Source organism: Aythya marila, assembly GCF_965140915.1.
Source record: "Aythya marila genome assembly, contig: HAP1_HAP1_SCAFFOLD_154, whole genome shotgun sequence".
Taxonomy (NCBI): Eukaryota; Metazoa; Chordata; class Aves; order Anseriformes; family Anatidae; genus Aythya; species Aythya marila.
Genome location: NW_028137218.1, coordinates 1,636,526 through 1,653,869, shown reverse-complemented (window position 1 = coordinate 1,653,869; position 17,344 = coordinate 1,636,526). Strand labels below are relative to the sequence as shown.

Genomic DNA, 17,344 nt, shown 5'->3' with positions numbered 1-17,344 from the left:
GGGCGATGCCTCTTGTAAAGGGACACCAACTGGACTTAACTCCATTAACCACAACCCGCTGGGCATGGCCCTCCAGCCAGTTCTTCACCCAGAGAAGACTATACACAGCCATGAGAGATGACCCAAAGGGATTAAATAGATGCTCCAGTAGGTGTTCCAGCCCACCATCCCACTACCAAAAGCACCTCCCAGCCTGCAGCAGAGGAGCCTGCTGGGGAAGACCTGGAGGGCTGTGGGGACCCACCAGCAGGAGCTGGTGCCAAGTCCTGCCCAAGGGTCCAAGACATCTCCCTGTTCACCTCTTTTACCTGATCTTTCCCTGCCTGTGGGTGCTGGGAAGACATCCTTGGGCTTCATGGGGGCCCAAGGCAGCAGAAGGTGGGCACTGCAAGGGAGTGTCTCATGGGGCTTCCCAGAGATCCACTTTGCATGGAAACTGCCTGTGGCAGGCAGGACAGAAATGTCTCTGTCAGTAGGAATAGTGTCCAGAGACCAGGGGCTCTGTCAGCCCCAAAGCCAGACCCTGATCCTGCTGGCTCTAAGATGTGTCCCTTCCCAGCCATTGCATCTTTGAGCTCCTCTCCACTCCATCAGCCTCAGGGAGACACCCTGACACCTGGGCAGGGAAGCACTGGACCTGGGGCAAAGCCCCCAGAGGGTTTTAATATGAACAAATACCAACACACAGCATAAAAACAGGGGAATACCAAGAAGGCAAATACCCATGTGCATCTGCTGACTGCTGGAAAAGGGAGACCAGACAATTCCCTGGCACTCACGGCTCTCCCAGTGGCACTGAGCTCTCCTCCCTCCCAGCTGCACCCAGCTGCTCAGCAGGGCTGGGCTCTGCTGGCCTGGGGCTCTGGAACTCTTGTGCATGGGGCTCTGGTGTCACATCCTGGGTGTCCTCATGGGGACATGCCAGAGACACCTCTTCAACATCGTCATAGCCCGTGCTCCCCAGGAAAGGTGACGAGGTGTCTCCCTCAGCTCCAGGGACCCCAGCACTTCTCCGGGAGCGCAGGCTTCCCCCTGTAAGCATCAAGGCAGGCTGTTGTGGTTGGGCCTGTGGGGTGCCCCTCAGAGTTGTTTATCAGCTTCCTCGTCTTTACCAGACTGAGACATTCAGCCCATTCTCCAGCCCCCACAAAATGTCCCAGGACAGGTTCTCCATGGAAGGTCAGGCTTTCAATATGGCATGGATTCTCCTAGGCCTGGGGTTGGCACCTAGGAAGTGGCAGTGCTGCATTGCCCTCTCACCTGTGACTGCATGCCTCAGCCCATCTCCTTCCTCTGGTGTCCTGGGCACTTCCCAGTCCCCCTGCCCAGGGACAGGATCCTCCCCAGGGTCAGAAACCTCTCCAGCATCATCATAGCCATCCGCTGGGTCACCTCTAGGCAGGACAGGGACATCTGAAAGGAGAGGGAAGGTGGTGGCAATGAGAAGAGATGTCCTGCAGAGCAGAGGATGGGAGGGTGTGTGGGGACACAGGGCTGACATGCTGCTGGTGTCAGGGTCACAGCAGAGCCTTCATGCTTCCAGCTCTGATGATAAGACTCGGTGGTACTGCTGCCCGTCTGGTCTGTCTTCAGAGAGGAGACATGAAGCCCTTCCTACCCCCCACTCCTCTTATCCCTGGGTGTGGCCCCAGACCATCCTCCTCCTCATGTGCCTGGGGTAGGGCTGCATCTGGGTCAGGGACCCCTCTGAAAAGGAGGCTGCAGAGAGCTGCAGTGGGTGCTGTGGGATGAGCCCTGCTGCCCTGACTGGTGGTCAGCACTGCTGGGGATGGGCACCCACAGAGCTGGGGGTGCATGGGGAGGAGACCAGTTCCTTGGAAAGAGACAATTCTCAGAGGGACTCCAACAGCTGCCCTGGGAAAGCCCTTCATTTAGTCCTTGATTCAAGGACAAGCAAAGAGGGGCTATCCGCTCTGGGATGGGCAGAGCTGGTGGGGAAGAAGCTCCTTTTTGGGGCTCAGCACCTGGATGCTCTCCCAAAATCCCCACAGCCCAGCGATTTTGGGGACCATGGGCAGGAGCTGCAGGACACAGCCCTGGTCTGGGGCAGGGAGAAAGGGCCCCGCAGATGTGCCTCCACAGGGACCTGCACCCACCTGAGAGACTGAACCTCGGCTGCTTCTCCCACGCCAGGCTGTAAGCGATCTCCTCGTACACGGCCTCAGCGAAGGGCTCCCCAGCTCTCCCAGAGCCTGGGGACAGAGGCAGGGCTGATCTGGGGATGGGCAGAGAGGACCCCACTGGGCTCCCTCACCCCATTCCCTAGGCCAGCACAGGGCTGTCCCCACAGCACAGCCCCGCTGTGTTGTGTTGGCACTGCAGCCACATCCCCAGGGAGGGCAGCATCCCCATGGAGATGGTCTGGGACAGAGTCAGCCTCGCACCATCCCTTTGGAGACAGCCCTTGTGCCCCTTTGGTCCCCAGGTCATATCCCAGTGCAGACCCTGCACCAATTTCCCCATTTCTCCTCCCCATGGAGCTGCTCCATCTCTGCCCCACACATCAATAGCACAGCCCGTGCTCTGCTGGGGGGTGGCTGATACAACGGTGATGGACTCCACTGCCCCATGCTCCTCCTGCCAGTGCTGCCCAGAGCACTGCCAGCAGTGCATCCTCCCCTTCTCACCCAGCCCAGCTCTCACATTTCTCTTCTCACCCCAGAACTGATGCCTCAGGCTCTGGACTCTCTCCACCCCTTGATGTTGGTGCCCCATGGTCTGTCAGTCAGTGGGGCAGCACATGGGGCAGGAGGCAGCACACGGCTCTGTTTCTGTGCCCCAGAACACCAACACCCCCAGCACCCCCAGCCCTGCCAGGAGGCATCTCCCCCCCAGGACCACTGGGGAAGGACCCACCTCTGCGCCGAGCCCTGGCGCTTCGCACCTGCCCAGCCAGGAGGGCCAGGAGCAGGCAGAGGAGGGCCCCCAGGATGATGCAGATGACCACAGGCACCGAGATTCTATCGCTGCTGGTGGTCGGACGGCCCCGTGGGGGATCTGCATGGGCAGAAACATGGCAGGGGCAGCATCAGACAAGGGAGAGGCTGGGGGCAGGACATGCCACTCCTGACCACACAAGGCAGCAGGGGTTGGGGGGGCGGATAGGGCTGGGTGATGGGGCAGCTCCCACCCTGCTGGGTCCATCACAGACTTCTCCCAGCTGCTTCGGCTTTCTGGGAGTCTCACAGCCCAGCAAGGAGCCCCTTCCCCTGGCTGTGGGTCACAGCGTGGACATGGACAGCCCCAGCCCTGGGGAAGGACAGCTTACCTGCTTGCAAGGGGGGTGTTGCTGTCCTGGGTGCAGCTGCAGGGGAGCAGAGGAGCTGGGCTGAGAGGCTGGGGCTGTGGCACCAGGCAGCCTCCCTGGCAAATGACCCCAGCATGTGCCCCCTGAATAGTCCCTCCTTTGGGGCTGGGCAGGGTGGCAAGGACAGGGCCCAGCACCACTGCTCTGGGCTGCTCACAGGACAGTGCAGGCAGCCCAGGGGATGTGCTGGCACATCCAGCCCCACTGAGGCTGCTCCCCACCCAACACCAGCCCCCCACTCTGCAGAAACACCCTTGCTCAGGCCAGCAGCGGGGCCATGCCAGGATCCAGAAGAGCAGATGCCCAAGACAGCTCCTTGCCAAGCCCCCAGCCATGTCTCCCAGCCCCACTGCTCACCTGAGCAATGCACAGCCGCATCTGCCTTATGCTGGCAGGCACCGCTGTTCCCTGGCTGGGCCCAGCAGTCCTGCAGAGACAGCTCCGTCCCCCTGCACTCCATCAGCCACATGGGGCCCGTCCCCTCTCCAGCAGCAGCCTGGCCCAGGGCATAGACCGCGGGGCCACAGCCCAGCTGCCTGCACGCCACCTCGGCGTCCCTCATGTCCCAGGCATTGTCACACAGCGTCCCCCAGGTGCCGCGGTGCCAGATCTCCACTCTGCCCGAGCAGCCGTCCTTGCCTCCCACAGCACGGATCTTCTCCCTGTCTGGGGAGGCAGCGATGTCCCATGGCACCAGGACAGCTGGGACAGCCCTGCCAGGTGAGGGGGGCACGTGCAGGGGCAGCTCCCTACCTGTGCAGCTGGTGGAGTTGGGGCATGCAGCCACCTGCGGCCTTTCTGTCCATGTCCCAAAGGAAAGAGAAGTTGGGCTGAAAAGGGCTGCTCTGGGGGTCATGCAGAAGAGAGCAGAGCTGACCTCTGCTCACACGTCCCCATGCTGCCTGGGTCAGGGCAGCAGCAGAACCCTGTTCACTCAGGGGACACACACGGCACTGCAGGGGGGAACCAAGTGCTCGGCCCCACAGGGTCCCTGGTTCACAGAGCAGCAGGAGGCTGTCCCAGGAGGGGGGACTCCTGAAAGCCCTGCATGGTCTCCTCTCAGACCTTGCCTGCAGTTGCCTCTGCATCCCCCAGGGAGCTGCTGGCAGCCCGGCTGTTTGCTGCTGGTGGACATGGGTGGCTCTGAGAGCTGAAGTCACCTTTGTGCCACCAGCAGCAACAGGGTCTAAAGCAGGAAGTCAAAGCCTCTCTGGGTTCCTTCTCTGCATTTCACCATGCCCAGTGGGCAACAGGACCTGGTGCCTTGATGGCTCAGATTTACCATTGCAGGTGATGTTGGCCTCTTCTCGGCGGTCAGTACACGACTGCGGATGCCAAGAAGCAGAGGGACACTGCCAGAAGGAGCTGTTGCTCTTCCCACACTCCACGCGATCCAGCCACGCGGTGCCAGACATCTTGGCAGAGTTTAAGATTATTTCCCGGTCCCCTTCATTCCCGCAGCCCAGCTCCTTGCACACCAGTGACACCGTCTCGGTGGTGATGGAGTTGGAGCAAACGCTGCCCCACGTCCCGTTGTAGAAAACCTGCAGGCGCCCGGAGTAGCCATTGCTGTTCTCCAGCCTCAGGGCCATGAACTCTGGAAGGAGGAGAGGCCCCAGGGACATCCTTGGATGTCAGTCACTGATGGCCTTGGCCCTACCTGGTTCTGCCCTCACCGAGCCTAATTGGCCCCAGCTCAAAGCCCCACTCCCAGCACAGACCTGAGCAGATGACTCCCGCGTCCTCCTTGTGCCTGCAGTCGTGCTGCCCCCAGGCCTCGGCAGGGCAGTCCCAGAGAGCAGCTTCGGCCCCGGAGCAGTTGACGCCATCCAGCCAGATCTGCCCGGAGCCCTCCCCAAACCGAGCAGAGCCGGCTGCCTCCAGGGCCCCTTCGCAGCCCAGCTGGCGGCAAACGACGGCGGCGTCGGCCAGGTCCCAGGCGTCGTCGCAGATGGTGCCCCAGCGCCCCTGGTAGTAGATCTCCACTCTCCCGGCACAGCGCCCGGCCCCGTCCGCCAGCCGGACCCGCCGGCTCCCTGCAGCGGGAAGAACCCCGGCCGTCAGGGGCTGGCTGCCTTCCCAGCCCCACACCTGGGGGATGTGCAGCACCACTCACCCCGGCACACGACCCCCACGTCCTCCATGATCCCTTCTGCCGGTGTGCTCTCAGGCAGGGAGGTGTTGCAGAGGCTCAGGTTAGCCTCGTGCCTTGCACACCGCACCCCACGCAGCCCCACAGGTCCTGGTCCTCGCTCGGCCCTCACGGGGGTGTAGGCTGCCTCTGCCTCTCCGCACTGCAGCTGCCGGCACACCACGCTGGCCTCCTGCATGTCCCACTGCTCATCCAGGACTCTGCCCCACGTCCCGTGCTGGAAGACCTCCACGCGCCCATCGCACCGGCTCCCTCCGCCCACCAGCCGCAGGGACTTGGGGCCTGGCGAGAGGAGAAATTCAGCCTGGCACTGCCGTGGGGTCCCCAGCTGTGGGTGGCCGTGTCACACACCAGGGGCAAATGGACTTTGCAGCACTGCCCAGCACTCACCTGAGCAAATGACAGCAGCAGCGTTCTCCTGAGAGCACGGCGAGGCCCCCAGGGCAGTCACCGGGCACTGCCCCAGGTGGGCTTCAGTCCCGTCACAGTGGAACGAGTCTCTCCAGACGGGGCCGGTTCCTCTCCCAAAATGCCCTCCTCCAGGAATGGACTCAGCAAAGCCACAGCCGAGGTGCCGACAGAGAACGTGGGCGTCCGAGAGGTCCCAGCGGGAGGCACAGATGGTGCCCCATGTCCCCAGCACGTCGACCTCAACCCTGCCCTCACACGCTTTGCTGCCGTTCACCAGCCTGAACCCTGTGTACACAAGGACAAAGAATGGTGAGAGAGGCCACATTTGTGCTCTTGCTCCCACAGGAGCTGCAGGAGTGGCCAAAGAGACAACGTGCCTTTCTCCTCCTGCAGCACTCTCATTTTAGGGCTGCAGACCACCACTTCACCCCACCTGTCCCCCACCCACCACTGCCCAGTGCCCACCCTGCCCCCACCACAACCCCAGTGGCCATCATCCCACTCTCCCACCCCAAGTCCTTACGTGTGCAGGTGACATGAGTGCCATTGCTGTGGGTGCAGGGCTGGTCCCTGGTGGCCGCCGTGGGGCAGAAGGAGAGGACGGATTCATTCCCCACACACTGCAGCTCTCTGTCCCAGACAGGACCGGCCCCTTCTCCCAGCTGAGCTGCCCCATGGACAGACAGGGCTGTGCCACACTGCAGCTCCCTGCACACCACCTCGGCAGCTTTGGCACCAAAATGGGAGTGACAGACAGCTTTCCACTGGTCCCTGTCGTAGATCTCCAGACTTCCTGAGCAGGGGCTGTCCCCTCCGACCAGCCGCACAAATCCTGGAGCAACCAAGGAGACCTGTGAGTTCCTAGAGCCCTCTGGCACTTCCATGCCCACCTCCCACCTCATCTCTAAGGTGGCCACATGCAGAGCCCCACGGCCAGCCCAGCAGCTCTCAGTGGGTGCTGATGGCACAAAGAGGTCCAGGCTCCCCTGCTGATCCTCAGAAACCATTCCAGATTCAATGGTGCCCTCTCTCCAAGCCCCCAGCCACAAGCACTGCTCAGACAAACTGCTGCTGCCCAGAGCCCCTGGGCTGCCTGGCCCCAGACCAATCACTGCAGCACCCACAGCACGTGGGCCCAGGGAAATGGGCCCAGGCACTGGGGGCTGCTGTAGCTGGCTCTGCCCCACCAGGCTCAGGCGAGGTTGAGGAACCCCTTGGAATTGCCAGAGAAGCTGCCTGTTCCCTCGGGCTGCTAGGGCTCTTGGGAAGATGCTGTTACATGGGGCACATCTGGGGAGCAGGTAAACGGGGGTCCTCAGGTAGGGACAAAGTGTGGTGTGGACAGGCACGTGCCCAGCCACCAGTTGAGCAGAGGGCAGGAGAGCAGGCAGAGAGCAGCCCTGGGCTGACACGAGCTCCTGGTGTGAGGGCAGGCAGAGAGGAGAGCCAGGAGGTGCTGGCACAGCCCCTCGGGCACAGGGCAGGCAGGAGAGGCTGGGCAGTGTGTCAGCACTGCCTGGAGGGGCCATGTTCCTGTGGGCTGGCTTTCATGGGGTGACCCCGGGACAGGAACAAGGTGCTGCCTGCCACCCTGCTCCTCTGCCCAAGTCCAGTGCTCCTGCCCTCTGAGCAGCCCCTCTGCTTTGGCCAACGTTCTCTTGTCTGCTGGGGGTACAACCCAAAATTCTTGGGCCATTGCACGCCCTTCCCTGGGGCTGCTGGTGGCTGGGGAAGCTGCTCTAGATTCCCCTGGCATAGGGACCAGCCTGCCAGACAGGGCCTGGGTGAATGGAGGAGAAAGATGGGAACCAGGCAGCACAGTGGGGAAGGGTGGGGGCTTTCCTCTCCCAGCCCCAGGCACCTCCTCAGGGTTGGCTGCTCCAGCTTCAGGGCCAGGCTCAGTGTGCTCCCACTGGGCTTTCCCCAGGGACAAGGGACACCAGCAGTGACAGACCCAGCTCAGAGTGCAACTTGACACACAGAGCCATGTTCTGGTGTGCACTTGCTGCTTCCTGAGCTCACAGCCAGGTCCCTTAGACACTTAGACACTTCATCCCAGAGGTAGGGAAGAAGTTCAGTCCTTACCTGAGCATGTCACTCCAGCATCCCAGCTGTGATAGCAGTCTGTTTGACCCCATCCTGCGTGTGTGCAGTCAGACAGGTCAGACTCCATGCCATTACATTCAACATCAGCCATCCAAATGCGCCCAGATCCTGGCCCAAAGTGTGCATCCTCAAAAGCTTCGAGAGCAACCCCACAGCCCAGCTGCCTACAAACCACTGCAGCATCGGGCATGTCCCAGGAGTCATCACACACGGTCCCCCACTGGTCCTGGTGTTTCACCTCTACTCTTCCAGCACAGCGACTGCCGCCATCCGCCAGCCTCACCTCCGCAGCCCCTTCAAACACCAACACAGGAAGGGTCAGGAGAGTTTTGAGCTCCACATTACAGGTCTGTGAGGACTACCTCCCCAGGCAGACTCCCAGTTCCCAGGGTGGGATCCCTGTCCCCATAGGCTGTCTCAGGGGCAGTGGGGGGTTCCTCCTCTCCCCATGGGCTATGCTGGGATGGGGATACCCAACTCTAGCCCTCCTGGGCCATTTGCTGCCCCACAGCCCTCACCACCTCCTCCCACCCCAGTGGCGCCCTATCCTGCCCATGCCCACCCACACACAACCCCCAGCCCTGCACAGGGTTCCCACTCCTCCCCATCCCAGTTTCCCCCAAACAGACCCATGCCCCTTGAGCAGCTTCCATTGCCCATTGTCTGCCACAGGCACCTCCAAAACCCACTGTCTGGGTTGACCACAAGGATACCAACAGCCCACGTCCCTTCCCCATCCCTGCTGTCAGACTGGCCCCTGTGCTTGACCAGGGCCCCCAAGAAGAGCACCTCTTGGTGCAGATGCCCCAGTCCCCTTCTGTTAATGGGACACAACCTGCCCTCCTGGAGTCAGTGTTTCTCCAGATCCCAGGGGCAGGGAAAAGCACACAACCCCCCTGGGGCATCCCAGACATTGGCTGTGCCCTGGAGATCACTGAGGACCACCCTCATTGTCTGGGACTCCTCCAGATCCAGAGGCACAGTGGTGGGAATCAAGGGGTCCCAGAAAGGTATCCAAGGTCAAGGTGTCTAGAAATGAAGTCAGGCTTGGGCTGCCAAAAACATGGGAGATATGAAAATGGATTACCCCTCCCACCCAGACAGGCACAGATTAAAGAACAGAGCTGAGAGACTGAGAATCTTCTGCCTCTCATTTCAGTGGTGCCTGAAAACAACCCCACTCCCAGAGAGATCCCAGTGACCCCACTGCCACCCAATGTCCCAAGGCTGTGGAACAGAGAAGCTGGCACTTACCTCTGCAAGGCTGCACCCAGAGGAACAGCCACAGCACCCAAGGGGACAGGAGTCCTTCTGTCCCCATCCTGAGGCTCCTGTCCTGACAGCAATGCCCTGCTGCTGGAGCTCCTGGGGACCCACAGTGAAATGGAGATGATGGGAGGGCAATATATCTGTGCAGATGCTGTCCCAGCTGCAGGAGGAGCCAATCGAAGCAGCAGGCACCTTTTTAGACGTTATCGGCACTTATCTCCCCTCCGACGCAGCCCAGCTCTCCAATGAACTTCTCCAGCGCTCTTCATGACCATATATGAGGGACGGCTCCGCTGCGGCTCTCACGTCACTGCGGTGGGACATCATCGTGGGGTAGGGCTGGGTGTGGGGGCAGATGGCTCTGACACCCCTTGCAGCCTGCTGTGGGAGCATGGAGCATCTCCTAAGCTGTAGCATCCAAGAGCCCAAGGTGTAATTGTCCGGCCGTCTCTGCGCCATGGGATCCAGGGGACTGGTCCTGCAGCAGGGCTGTCAGGCTGTGAAGAGACCAGCCCCTGCCCCTGATACACCCCCCCTCTGTGCTGGCAGCAGCAGCTGGGAAAGGCCCTTGGGCAGGGCCAGAGCCCCATTATGGGAGCGCTGGCTGTCCCGTCCCTCCCCAGGGAGCCTCCTGTGGGGTCCTGGCAGCAGCCAGAGCTGGTCCAGGGCCTGCCCTGGCAGCAGAGCTGCAGCCCAGAGCCTCAGGCGTCTCCCTGGCTCTCAGCGTGTCACCCAGGGGCCGTTATTCCCCGCGGCGGGTCGGGAGCTGGAGCCTGCCTGCCACTGCAGGTGCACAAACCGCAGCCCACGTGACATGGCGCCCGGGCAGGAAGACGGTGGTTTCCTCCTGGCCCCGTGCCCAGGCATGGCCCTGCGGTGCCTCCCAGCCTCCTCACAGCTCCAAGACTGGCACAGTCCAAGAAGTGTTGGGACAATGCTCTCAGATGTACAGTTTATTATATATATATATAAATATAAATACACACATATATATATATACATTTTATATTTTTAGTAGAACACACATTTTTATGAATATATACAATATATATATTACTTATACATTATTATATTTTTATATATTTTATTAGATTAAATATTATTCTTATATATTTTATGTATTATTATATAGTTCATATTATATAATATATAATTACCGATATTATATTATAGATTATATTATATTTTTATTTGATATATATTTATATTACATACAGTATTCCAGTATATTATACATATTATACAGTATTATGTTATATTATACTGTATAATATATTACATTAATTATTTATTTTATTTTATTTTATTTTATTTTATTTTATTTTATTTTATTTTATTTTATTTTATTTTATTTTATTTTATTTTCCTTTTTTTATTTTATTTTTCATTACATTAATTTTACATGTATTATACATACGTAAAAGGTTTATTTTTTATAAATATATACATTATATATTTTAATATTTAATATGTATTTACAGTTTGCATAGTTTTTTAGATACATATATAATTTATTTTATTGTCTGGTGGCTGGAGTTGGACTCACTGATCCTTGATTCTTTCCAACTTGGGCTATTTCATGATTCTGCCCAATACAGCTACAGGTGATGCCATAGCATCTTCACCTGCCATGCGCCTGCTCCTGGCCTGTAGTCAGGCAGCAATGACCTCACAAACACCTACAAAAGTTCTTGGCCTGTTCCAGCCCTGCCACCTCCTCAGGCACCAGTGACCTCACAGGTACCGGTACAATCCGTGGGCCTTGCCCTGACCTATCAGCTAATTGATCACCAGTGACCTCCCCACAGACCCACACAAGCCATGTGCTTATTCCTGGCCTCCTGGCTTCTCAGGCACCAGGGTCCTCCCAGCATCTAGCACAGGCCATGTTTGCTCTCAGCCAGTTAGTTACACAGGCACCACTGGCATCCAAATGACATCCACAGGCCAGGGGCCTGCTCCTGGCCTATCAACTCCTCAGCTGACCATGACCTCATAGGCACATGCTGCCTAATGGAAGGTGTCCCTGCCTGTAGCAGAGGGATGTGGACTAGATGGTCACTAGGGTTCTTACAACCCAAACCATCCTATGACTCTGTGATTCTCTGATATCCTTGCAGCTGATGCATACTCGCCATGGAAGTAGTCAGGCTCCAGTGACCTCCCAAGAACTTATATGGCCATGCACCTGCTCCTGCCCTGTTGGCTACTCAGCCAAGAGTGGCATCACCAGTCCATTCCCCAGGCATGGGTCTCCTTCCTGCCTGTCATCTTCTCAGGCAACAGTGACCTCACAAGCTCTTACGAGAGCTGTGGGCCTGCTGGCGGTCTGTCAGCTCCACAGGCACCACTGACCTGAGCACCACATAGACACCTGTTTGGTTTCTGTTCCCAATGAAGTAGTGTGATGCACCAGTAGACAGGTGCCTGGGGCTTCTGTTGGATTTCAGGAGAAATCAAGCATGGTGTGCCATCGCTGACATGACATCATAAGCTCCCAAAGACCCACAAAAGCCATGTGCTTATTCCTGGCCTATTGGCTTCTCAGGCACCAGGGTCCTCACAGCGCCTAGCACAGGCCACCCTTGCTCTCAGCCTGTCAGCGACTCAGGCACCACTGTTATCACAGGAATATTCACCTGCCATGGGCCTGCTCGTGGCCTATCAGATCTTCAGCTGACAGTGACCTCATAAACACAGATAATCTATTGGAAGATGCTAGTGTCCCTGTCCAAGGTGGGCGGTGGCTGCTCATGTTCAGCTGGCTGTTGACCAACATCCCCAGGTGCTTTTCTTCTGGACAGCTTTCCAGCCACTCTTCCCCAAGCCTATGCTACTGCATGGGGTTGTTATGATCCAAGTGCAGAAGCACCGTTGAATGTCATGTGATTGGACTCAGTCCATCAATCTAGCCTTTCCACATCCCTCTGCAAAGCTTTCCTACCCTCAAGCAGATCAACTGTCCCACCTAACTTCTTGTCATCTGCAAATATATTGAGGGTGTACTTGATCCTCTCATTCGGATCGTAGATCTATATATTAAATAAAACTGGACCCAAGCCCTGGGGAATGTCACTGATGACTAAGCTGAACATCTGGTCGATTGACACCAACGGGACTGAACTCCCTTCACTCCCTCACTCTTTGAGCATGGCCATTTAGAAAGTTCTTCAACCAGCAAACTGTACACTTCTCCAAGCCATGAGCAGCCAGATGGGTTGTCATTCTGCAGGGCTACTTCTGGTGAGGCTGAGTGCATACTAAGATTTATGCTTTTTCTAAAGTCCTGTTCTCAGTCCTTTCAAACCAACTAAGCATGAAGCTGGTGCTTGTGATGAGCTGGTGCTCAGGACGTGTTCCAGTTACTTGCTATATCATGTATCATTGTCCCTGAGTTTGTACAGCACTGGCATTCTCGCACTCCCTTTTATCTCTGTTTGCTTGAGTCTGCGGTGTCAATGGTAGTTCAGGAAGACTGGGAGGGGAGTGGCTTCAGGGGAAGCACGAGGTTGCTTCTGTCACAGTGGGACTTCGGTCTGTCTGCACAGTTCAGTGGCTCAAGCTCTGACACAGCCAGGAGTTCCACACTTCAAGGGAATCCCAAAGGTAGTTCCTTCCTGAAGGGCGATGCCATCCTGAGTCCTGTCCTTGCCTGTGCATCTATCAAAGGGTCAAAACAAGTTTGTCCTCAGAAGTAAGGCCCCATCACAAGGGGCTGCCTAGAGCTGGGCTCCTCTCCACAGTTTTGACCTGGAGTCTTCTCCTGCAGGGCCTCTCCCTGGACTGCATCCTCCTTCAGGCCACATCCAACTGCTCCCACATGGGGTCTTCCATCAGTTGCCATGTGGAGATCTGCTCCAACACGGTGCACCATGGGCTGCAGGGGAACTTCTGCTCTACCACCTGGAGCACTTCCACACCTTATTTCTTCACTGACCTTGGTGTCTGCAGGGTTGTTCTCTCAGCTTCATGAGGCCAAACTGCTTCAGTTAGGTGACTAGACCGCAGGAATGCAACATTTGGGGATTAGGTGTTCAGGTTAGGGTTTAGGGATTAGATCTTGCCTTCCAGGGTTAGTAGTTGGGCAGAGTATTAGAGGGAGGCCTGTGTTTACTGCGTTGGCTTCTAGTCTGTGTCTAGTGTAGAGACTATGTTATGTTACGTTGGGATTTTCTTCAGGGCTCTGTTGAGGAATCATGTTAAGGCTGGAATTCAATGCTAGGGATGAAAGGCTGAGGAATAGGGTGAGAATTGAGCTAAGAGTGTACGGTGAGGCCTTATGGATTTGGGACTTGGCAAACCCACGCCAAGTGAGATTTGGGGTTAGGAGTAAGAGTAGTGGATTCCTTGCAGAGAGAGGGATAGCATTTAGATGTAGGGGTAAGTAGGGCTGATGGTTACTGCTTCAAAATATTGCCAGGGCTTGACATGGATGTTTTCCTAGTAAGTGTTGCAGCAGCACAGCCTTGCCTGAACCCCTCTCACCTCTTCCAGATCTTTCCTTTCTGTTAGCCAAGTCCCTCTTCTCTCCCCCAAATCTCCCACCTTTATTCTCTCAGCTTTCCCCTGGTCTCCCCAAATGTGTCACCCTGTTGGGGGCAGCTTTCCGAAGGCCTTTATGACCTCAGAGGCTCTGCCTCCCTGCTGTTGTCCAGCCAGCTGCTGGGACAGACGTTACCTCACAGCCAGGATCCACAGGGCTACAAGGAGGTGTTGTGCTCAGCAGGCCTCTTCCCAGCCCATCCAGGAATACCCGGTGTAGGGGATGCCCTGCACAATTCCTCAGGTACCCTGTGGGCCAAGCAGCTCATGCTTCAGAAGGCCTCCCACATTTCTGGACTCACATTTCCCTGGGAGTTCTTCAGCTCCTTTAGGGCATCCTGAAGGAAATGACCACCTCAATATGCAAAAACTTATCAAGCACTGAGTGCACATGTTAGGGAAGTGTTCAAAACTCTCTGTGGTGGGTGAGAAAGTCTTCATGTCTAGATTTGTTTCATTCAAGTGCATTCCCAGGGCACATTGCCTGCAAAGGAAGGTGACCTTGAGTCACTGTCTGTCCCACAGTATACTCCTAGGGAATATCTTATGGAACTTCTGCTCACTGGTAGTCATCTCTCCACGCCCACATCTTGTGCACTCTCATATGGAGAATAAAGACATGGACTCCTGATACATTAATTCGATATCCCTCAGAGGAGGAAATATAAACCACTTGTGTAAGCTGTGGCAAGAGCCCAGTCTGGGAATGGTGGTTGCAAGGAGCTGTTCTGGGACCATTGCCCTGAGGCAGCATTTCCCAGAGTGTGCAGAGAACAATGGTCCATCCCAGCCCCTGCTCTGCTGGTCCTCCCTGTCTCACCCAGGAGGCCAGCTCAGCCCAGACCCTCCCAAGCTCTCCACACCTTCATCTCCTATCCTCTCCCCAACCCAGCCCAGAAGAGCATCCCAGGCTGGGCAGACCCCAAAGCATCAAATGGAGAAGTGGAGGTCAGTTGCAGTGTCCCTGCTGCTGCCATCTGCAGGAGATTCCCCTCCCACAGGCATCCTGCAGCCCCCCAGGCCAGCCCCAATCCCCAGAACAGCACAGCAACACACTGCTGCCCCTGGGGCTCCTCAGGCACCACCACTGCACACACACAGAGCCCTGCTCTGCTCCTAGGACACCCCATGTCCCACACAGCCTTGCCCCAGCCCAGTACATCTGAGCTGGCCTGAGCAGCCATTCCTGCAGCCCCTGCCCATGCTGCCCACAGCCCGCAGCTGGTGGTGCTGCTCTGCAGAGCAAGGGGGCTGTGGTGCGTGGGGCCATGGGGGCACTCTGCAGGGCCGTGCTGGTCAAGCTGGGAAGACAGAACCAGCTGGTGTGGGGCACTGGCACTGACTGCCTCCCACACAAGTGGTTCCTTGGCCATGGATAGCCGGCACAGATAGCCGGCCTTCTTGAGAGTCAGAGACTCATGGAATAGCCCGAGCTGGAAGGGACCCACAAGGATCATCGAGTCCAACTCACTTCCAATGTCAGGATATGTTTTGGAGTGATTCACTGTATTCAGTCCATGAAATTTCACCAGAGGTATAACAACCAATTCAACAGAGAGCTTTCCCTATGCCTGCTGTGTTCCCTGGAGTTGCAGAGCTCTGCTTTTCCTTTTCCCACCCAGATTTAGCACCTCAGGGTGGCTCCACCTGGGACGTGCCCATGCTCTATGGGTTCCATGTGCTACTGACTCCTGGGCACACACTGTCCCTGCCAAGCGCTTGGGGTCTCCTGACAGCTCCCACTTTCCTCCAGAAAGACCCCTGCCTGCCATCTTCCCTCTTGCCTCTTGTGTACAGAGGCAGGTGAATTCACTGTCTCTGTGGTGCTATCCAAGAATAGGGAACAATCACAGGTACACCCTGGCAGTGCTGCTGTGGCAGGATTCTTCTCCCCTCCACCTCTGCCATGTGCCCCTGAAGCTCCACCACAGGTCTACGAGGAAGGGTATCAGGCAAGTAAGTCAATGTATGGTCCTTTCTTTTATTAAAATACACAGAAATCCTGACCCACAATTTATAGAAAGACTTGGAGTCACATGAGACAGGGACATACAGTGTAGGAAGGTATGACCAACGATGTTTCTTTGTGGGGAACACTATGAGAAGTAAAGCAAAGTAAAAAAAAGAAAAAAAAATAGAAACAAATAAAAAGATTTCTGGGTATGTATACAGTTAACATTAAGAACACAGGCAGTTTATTCCTTCTGAAAAACCTCCATTCATCACTTTCCACATGGCTTCCTTCAGCTCCTGATTCCTCATGCTGTAGATGAGGGGGTTCACTGCTGGAGGCACCACCGAGTACAGAACTGCCAGAAAAAGATTAAGGGAAGAGAAGGACATAGAGGGGGGTTTCAGGTAGGCAAAAAAGGCAGTGCTGATGAACAGGGAGACCACAGCCAGGTGAGGGAGGCATGTGGAAAAAGCTTTGTGCCGGCCCTGCTGTGAGGGGATCCTCAGCACAACCCTGAAGATCTGCAGGTAAGAAAGCACAAGGAAAACAAAACACGCAAAGGCTAAACACACACTAGGCACAATAAGCCCAACTTCTCTGAGGTAGGCATCTGAGCAGGAGAGCTTGAGGATCTGGGGAATTTCACAGAAGAACTGGTCCAGGGCATTGCCTTGGCAGAGGGGGAGGGAAAAGGTATTGGCAGTGTGCAGCACAGCATAGAGAAAGCCACTGCCCCAGGCAGCTGCTGCCATGTTGACACAAGTTTTGCTGGCCATTATGGTCCCGTAGTGCAGGGGTTTGCAGATGGCAATGTAGCGGTCATAGGCCATGATGATGAGAAGAGAAAACTCTGCTGAGATGAAAAAGAAAAAGAATAAAACTTGTATAGCACATTCCGATAAGGAGATGGTCCTGGTGTCCCACAGGGAATTGGCCATGGCTTTGGGAACAGTGGTGGAGATGGATCCCAGGTCTAGGAGGGAGAGGTTGAGGAGGAAGAAGTACATGGGGGTGTGGAGGCGGTGGTCACAGGCTATGGTTGTGAGGATGAGGCCATTGCCCAAGAGGGCAGCCAGGTAGATGCCCAGGAAGAGCCCGAAGTGCAGGAGCTGCAGCTCGTGTGTGTCTGCAAATGGCAGGAGGAGGAACTCAGTAGGGAAGCTGCTGTTGGACATTTGCTGCCTCAGAACATGGTTGGCTGTCCATGAAGGAAAAGACTGTGTCAACTTAGAAAAACTTCTCTGCACAAAACCTCATTTGTGTTTCACAGAAACCCTCTCCACAAGACGTACTGTCTATTCCCTATGAGCTCTGTTTCTTTCTGTCTAAGGGTGCCTAAGGGATCAGGTGGATCATCTGTGTGATCAGCATGATTCAGTACTGTGCTACGGTATGTGGTAAAGTGCATTGCACATGGATCTCAGATGCCCACAGTCCAGAGGCATGCTCTTTGAGCTTCTGCCCCTTCTAATAACCTGACAACTCTTATCATCATTATCATCCCCATGATTCACCCTCATGGCAGGCATGAAAGCAGAGAGTCCAGAGAGTGCCTTCTATGCAGGTAGCTCCTGCCTTGGAC

At 56.2% G+C, this 17,344-nt stretch overlaps 2 protein-coding genes across 2 annotated transcripts; both read right to left on the bottom strand.

Annotated features, from left to right (window-relative positions):
* Positions 1 to 1,275: 1,275 nt before the first annotated feature.
* On the bottom strand, positions 1,276 to 6,775 carry LOC309891098 (scavenger receptor cysteine-rich type 1 protein M130-like; the record flags this gene model as incomplete). Its single annotated transcript, XM_082785480.1, has 9 exons — positions 1,276 to 1,454; positions 2,118 to 2,213; positions 2,878 to 3,018; positions 3,686 to 3,994; positions 4,611 to 4,925; positions 5,050 to 5,364; positions 5,445 to 5,762; positions 5,871 to 6,176; positions 6,589 to 6,775. 9 exons carry the CDS (start codon positions 6,773 to 6,775, stop codon positions 1,276 to 1,278), a joined length of 2,166 nt encoding a protein of 721 aa, XP_082641606.1.
* Positions 6,776 to 15,986: 9,211 nt separating this feature from the next.
* Positions 15,987 to 16,937, bottom strand: LOC309891097 (olfactory receptor 14A16-like; the record flags this gene model as incomplete). Its single annotated transcript, XM_082785479.1, has 1 exon — positions 15,987 to 16,937. The coding sequence occupies one exon, from the start codon at positions 16,935 to 16,937 to the stop codon at positions 15,987 to 15,989; it is 951 nt and encodes a 316-aa protein (XP_082641605.1).
* Positions 16,938 to 17,344: the final 407 nt, after the last annotated feature.